Source organism: Branchiostoma floridae, chromosome 19 (genome assembly GCF_000003815.2).
Source record: "Branchiostoma floridae strain S238N-H82 chromosome 19, Bfl_VNyyK, whole genome shotgun sequence".
Lineage (NCBI taxonomy): Eukaryota > Metazoa > Chordata > Leptocardii > Amphioxiformes > Branchiostomatidae > Branchiostoma > Branchiostoma floridae.
This window is the reverse complement of record NC_049997.1, coordinates 4,438,295-4,444,716: the sequence shown is the minus strand read 5'-3', so window position 1 is coordinate 4,444,716 and position 6,422 is coordinate 4,438,295. Positions and strand designations below refer to the sequence as shown.

The window sequence follows — 6,422 nt, the reverse complement described above, 5'->3', positions numbered from 1 at the left end:
ATATGTATATGGGCCGTATCAAATAATTGTCCAATCGCTGCATCGGACAGATTGAAACTATATCGACCCCCTCAGAGATGCCCACTTTGATCCGCCATGTTGGTTTAATCCACCATTACGTCCTCCACACAAAAAGAGTCGGTTTAAATTCCCTTTCCTTTTTCAATAAAACAGTTTCAATGTCTCACAGACTGCCACCTTTCCTGTGGGTCTTATTACAAAGCAAACTTTCCAAACAAGGAGTCGGTGGTTTAGTAGTGTATCATTTTTGAGCGAAAGAGATTGAGCTAAAAGCCATAGCAACCAAGCACACAACCGCAATATATCTACCGAAAAGAAAGCCAACTCTTTCCTATGGTTAACAGTCTCTGAACCGTTGATCTCTGGCCTATTTCCTACCATAACAACCGTCATGATAGTTAGCGTGGAAGAGTCATGACGGCAAGATGTCTTTCTCTTTTCATTTTCATAGCGGAACGGAACAGAGCCCACATAAACAGTGTAGTATGACCAAACAGGGTTATATTACCGCTAGCAACCAGTTCACACCGACACCTTTTATAATATCTGCCTTGTCTTGTGAAGAAAGAAGACACATCTGGACTACGCAGTTGAAAAACCGTCAAGGACAAGAAGTCTCCTCGAGTGAAATATGTGTTACGAGGGAACTAGTACGGATTTTCCAAGTACGGACGAGTATAGCAGCCGGCTAAGGATTGTTATACCGTTGTCTTAACCCGGAGCGCCCTACAGTAAACAAAATGTAAGTATACATATCGTTGTCTGAACTTTTTTTGATACTAGGAGGGGGAGGGGTGTTCCGAAATAGACGTACTGTTGTTTGGTACAAACATAACTGTAATTTGTGGTTTAGAAATCCACACAAACTTAAAATGTGCCTTGAATGATCATACTTTTACCTGTCTGGTGTCCGAAATTCGCTTTTAAGAGCGTTTAAACTTGTAGGATATTGATACAAAACGTAATACATAGGTTAGGACGTTTGTGACATTTTTTAAACTTACTTCTCAAAGAAAATGAAAAATGTATCAAGAGTGGCCAAATCTACTTTGTCACAGCGACCTTTCGATCACTAACTTTTCTATTTTTTTCCAGTAGAACAAAATTTCTTGCGCTTCAATCAGGATTTTTTTCTGCATTTCAAATGGTTTAAAGGTTTGACGAAACTGTACTTGTAATATTTTCTGTAAGGTGATATATTTGTTCGAAAATTATGACTACTTGACCTTTGTGTATGAGAAACATCATGTTAAATGGTTCGTTTCCTAACCACAACAAACCCTCAAAGCACTCATCTGAAGAGAGTTACGTCGGCCTTTCTATATTTCAAGGGCATAACCGTTCGTAATGTTGGAGTAATGCAAAAACTACCCTTTTTACTTTGCTTGATGATAAAAGCTGTATCGTCGATTTTCAAAGCAAGAGCCCAGAGTGTTTTTACTTGAGGACTTATGTTTCCCGTCAACACCAAAGTTTATGATTCTGTCTCGTACATTTTGTTGACAAAACTTGACCACACATGAGAATAACGATGGTCTTGTGGTGACGGTTTTTGTAATGAAGTAGAAGGGTTCTCGGTTTTAGCTTAGATTGTCCGTAGCAGGCACCAATAGGAGAAGGTACCGGTACAGAAAATTCAGGTACATGTCCGGTCCGGTCCATTACGATCACTTGTGAATGGACGATACTCCAATGGTCCATTTCGCTACATAAAAAAAAAATCAGTTTTGTGGAGTATTCAACTCTCACTGGTGTTTTAAAAGTCTACAAAACTAACTGCCTCTGTACGACTGGCTGTAAAACTTGTTAAAAATGACTATAGACTCTACTCCACCTCGCTCTTGTTATTTTCCTCGACCGGTAAGCCCCAAAACGTGTGAACGCCTGATCTTATAATCAGTTCATTTTCCAATCGGTCCAACATCCGGTTCACAAAATATTTTCAGGTCCGGTTTTTCTGGACCGGTCCAATGAGAAAAATCGGTACGCCGTACCGGTACTCACCCCTAGACACCAATGCTGTGCCCTTTGGAAATATACTTCAAACCTATTTCCTCACTCCACTCATGTCAGATGAAAATGAGTTTTGGTTAGGGACGTCCTCTTGGATGGGACGTTAAATGGAGGCCCCATATCTGAGGAGCCATGGCTTGAGTATCTCCTTCACTGACTTTAGCAGCACTGGCTTTCATTTTTTGCGGGGGCGCTGATTAGAACTTTTAACATAAGGTTCTATAGTGCAGATCTCCCTCTCCCGGCCTTTATAAAGAACATTAAGTTATGTTGAAAATCGTACCCCAGCACTTCCACAGAAAAATAAAAGACAACACAGAGTATATATATATATATATATATATATATATAGGGGTCCATTTGGGGTCAATGGGTGAAACCTTGTCGTCCTGTTTTACATAGCTTGTACATAACTCGTGTGTTAGTCATATCGATGAGATTTACGGTTATGCGAAACTAACCAAATTGCAGGACTTGTACTAATTCCAGTACCAATAGGTTTTATGTATGTAACATTATTTTCTTATTATTTTCATTTATTTATTTTCAGTTTGTGGTCCAGTATCAAAAGGTGTATGATTTTTCTAATAGTTTCTTATTGATTCCTTGGACGTTTAGACGCTGAGCCATGACGGGTACAGCAAGTCGAGGCCGCGGGAACTGGCTGACGTCATTACGGGTCCAGAAGGCGTACCGACTCAACAACAACGAGAACGCACGGTTAAATAACAGGTGCGGTCATAGACTTATTACCTCAGGAAAGGAGGTTCACCTCCAATGGGGGTATGCTTTTGGCTGTGTTTGTGTGTTCGTGTCTATAATATTTGGTTGGTTGGCATCTATCTGTCTCCGAAGACAATGGTAGGCAAACAGGGGGTGGGGTGGGGTGGGGTGGGGTGTGGGGGGGTGTTAAGGCGACCTCAGTCTGCCTGCTGCCTGGCGTGCACTTCAATGGGTTTTTAAGGTGAAGGAGGGGTGTGCACTTCCTTCTCCACCCTCTCGTCCACTGGCGCACGAAGTCCTTCGTGGGCAACTATATGCAACTTGTATATACTGCACGTCAAACATGGTGGAAGACGAAACACATCTTATATCAAACTGTTCCTTCTACAGTCATGAAGGAAAAGTGCTTTTTAAGGAGGCCACTAGATTCCTTCAAAATTTCCCCGTGTTTACAGACAAAAAGAAAACTAACCTCCTCCTAACATAACAGAACCCACACATTATAGGATAGGTGGGACCCTTCGTCTTCCGCTGTCTCAGGAAAAGAAGTCGAACCCACCAAATTACAGTTTAGAGTTAGCTTATAGACTAGAGTAGACATATTCTATACTGTTATACGCTATTTTGTTTCCTTTCATGTTACTTGCAATTATCCCTCGGGCAAGAATTCGCAATAAACTATTATCTTAATTCCTAAGATAGTTTTGATGGATTTGTATGAATTCCCGTTCTATATGTGAGTAGATAATGAGGTCCCAAATCTAATTGATTTGGGGCTTCCTGGCTGTATTTTCATGTCCTGCATCATTATAAACCGACCTCCCCTTCCTAAAAGTACAATTTAGTGTGGTATTCGTGTTTATATTTGTATGTTTTTGACAGGTATGGTGCTTTGGAAAAGGAACACATCTACGCCCTGCGCGGCGTGAACCAAGAAATACGTCTACTGCGCATGCTCCTGAACAAAATACAGGTCAGTACTACAGTATCTGTGTCTATGTATATAGGCTACTGGTTCTTGTTTGTTCTAGTTGTTTATTTAGTAATTTAAGTAAAGGATATGCGTTTAACATGTGCATATTCCACATCTTTGGTTCGAGAGAGAGAGAGAGAGAGAGAGATCTAGAACGAAATTTCGTATGTCTTTGCGCCATCGAATCAGGTGAAAATCAATGTTGAAGGGGGTGGGGTAGGGGTGGGGTATGTTTTGTAACAGTAATCCATAAAATTTACTTGCTTAGGTCTTAGGAGCAATGGGCAAACTCGTGTCCACATGTAAGTATTTATTGTGTTTACCAAGTAATTAATTTGCGCTAGAACACACATACGTGATTCGCCTAGTATTTTCCGCCATTAAAGTTTAAATACACTTATGGTGAGACATGAATGACCTAGTCTTGATAATATGTTAAGTATATATACATGGTATGTTGATACACATGTGTGTTAAACAGGCTTGTTTCTTTCTTCTTTTAACTATAGGAGTCTAGTGGAATAAGTCCAGAAGGTTGGAGACCAGAGGATGACCACCGCGAATCTCCGAGGATCCGCACGCCTAGCATGACCGATACCCCGCTGTACATGTACGGGGATCGCGTGGGCTCCCGCCACGTGAAGAGAACCAACCGCGTCCCCAAGTCCATGGGACGTCAGATGAAGGGGAGACACGGAAGCACTGATGGAGAGCCGGATTCTCCCGACATCCAAGATGGCGACGAAAAGGACCCGGATGATGAAATCCAAGATGGCGATCATCATCCTGTGGAAAGAGATGAGACTCGGAAGGAGAGGCCAAGGTCAGTGCGTTTTGCAGGTGACAGAAATAGAAACGGGACTCCGTCTGTTCACTCAACTATCCGTGCGGCTACGTCAAAGCCTGCTTTAAAACATGACACCAAGAAAACAAGTGATGATGATAAAGAGGAAAAAAATGGCCAGGGAGAAAATCCAGACAGGGCGTTGGAAAGGAGGCCCTCAGAGAGGAGACTAGCGGACGAAAGACGTAAGTCTCTTTCAAGAGTTCCCAGTGTCCGACGATTTACGCAAAGTGCAACGCCGGCGCATGCTCGACACGGCCCGCCGGTTTTCACGCGTGTTCCCGCACAGCACAGGAGACCGGGGACGTCACCGGAGGGCCAACAGAAACACAGGCGGCGGAAATCGGTCAAGTCCGACCGCTCTTCCGGAGACGAGTCCTCCCGCCCTTCCTCTCCAATCCTCAGGCGGGAAAAGCTGGTGGTCAAGATTTGGGACCGAGTTAACCCTCATGACGCCAAGCAAGAAATTCACAAGGAGGAAATCGTGAAAGTGGGCTCAAAGGTGAACAACTTCTTGTCCATGTTGGAAGACGAGTTCAAAAGGAACGCCGCGGACGAAGCTTTGAGGGAAAGGGAGAGGCTGCGACCGAAATCAGCTTCTACAGTTTACTCTGAAGATGGTTGGTGATGCAGACACCCGTGGCACGTTTCGTTGACATTCGAAATGAGTGCACTTCAAACATTTTCCGATAGGCGGCGTTTGGATAAGAATGAGCAGAAGCCGTGACTCTTATGGACTATCATAGGCAATAGACTTCTAGTGTAATATCTTAGTAATATTGAAGTGTGGTCCTCAGGAAAATACAGACTCTATTTTCTAGAGCCAATTTTACATGTTTCTTAAGACATTGCTTTTATCTTATCGAAGAAGTTATTCTTAAGATTTCTTTAAAGGTTATTGCAAGCGGCTTATTCTTACTTTAAAAATGTTTTATTTTGTATCTAAAACATTTGAATGACATTTTTCCATGACAGAGAGCATTTGAAAGTCATACGTCAAACGTATCTTAAGTTTGTGAATGTACAGTTTCGTGTGGAAGCAAGACAGGGCGTGAATTGGTGTGAAACTTATGAAAGATTAGGCTACAATTTAAAAGAATGTTACAAGATAGCAGAGAAAATGGCTAGCACTTTATTACACCCATGAAAATAGTTCCTGGCTACATATATGGAAGAGAGTTATTTGGACGTCATATGATTGCATCATAAAGTTTGAGAGCAAGCATAACATATCATGGGTTTTTCGTTCAGAGACATTGTAATTTGTTTAGTTTCATTTCTATTCGTATCACTTTCTCAGGGTTGGACTTTAGAGACCGATTTATATGTTTTGTGTGATATGAATATTCTTTTCGATTTGCAGCAGTTATTTTTATCTATATAATATAGTATATATATGTATGTAAACAAACAAGTTCTCACGAACTAAAACTTTGACGTGATTAAAGATATTCTGTACAACTGTTTGTATCGAGTTACTTGTGACTTGATTTAAAGAGGTGTGAATGAGGACTGTGAATGAGCGCCGACTAGCAAACTAGCATAGAACTGCATCAAATGGACCTGTATTCGTCCTAACGCAAGGCGACAAACTTTGGTCAACTCCGTTTGAATATAGGTAACCATACATATACATACGCGTGGTAACCCCCCTGCCAATACTGAGGAGCATACTTAGTTACATGGAAGCCCTTTGTAAAGGGTATCCATTTCATTGGGTAGGTTACGTAAACAACACCTTCCTAAACATATCAACATTTTGTAGCTTTTCCAGTCCGTTTAAAATTACATTGCTCATTGACATTACAACTTTGTGCTAGGGACTGCAACAGTAAGGTTGTGTAGTTT

The 6,422-nt window shown here is 41.6% G+C and overlaps 1 protein-coding gene across 2 annotated transcripts; it reads left to right on the top strand.

Moving 5' to 3' along the window:
* Positions 1-482: 482 nt before the first annotated feature.
* Positions 483-6,040, top strand: LOC118407218. 2 transcript variants are annotated; one of them, XM_035807650.1, is made up of 4 exons: positions 483-763; positions 2,653-2,766; positions 3,640-3,730; positions 4,240-6,040. In XM_035807650.1, exons 2-4 carry the CDS (start codon positions 2,663-2,665, stop codon positions 5,200-5,202), a joined length of 1,158 nt encoding a protein of 385 aa, XP_035663543.1. In that variant the 5' UTR covers positions 483-763; positions 2,653-2,662; the 3' UTR covers positions 5,203-6,040. The 2 variants fall into 2 exon arrangements, with proteins under 2 accessions (XP_035663543.1, XP_035663544.1); XM_035807651.1 differs by having other exon boundaries at positions 2,645-2,766.
* Positions 6,041-6,422: the final 382 nt, after the last annotated feature.

Coding starts and splice junctions, on each gene's coding strand:
- LOC118407218 (XM_035807650.1), top strand. CDS start 2,663: ATGACGGGTACAGCAAGTCGAGGCCGCGGGAACTGGCTGACGTCATTA. Junction 2,767..3,639: donor AACGCACGGTTAAATAACAG/GTGCGGTCATAG, acceptor TGTTTTTGACAG/GTATGGTGCTTTGGAAAAGG. Junction 3,731..4,239: donor TGCTCCTGAACAAAATACAG/GTCAGTACTACA, acceptor TTTTAACTATAG/GAGTCTAGTGGAATAAGTCC.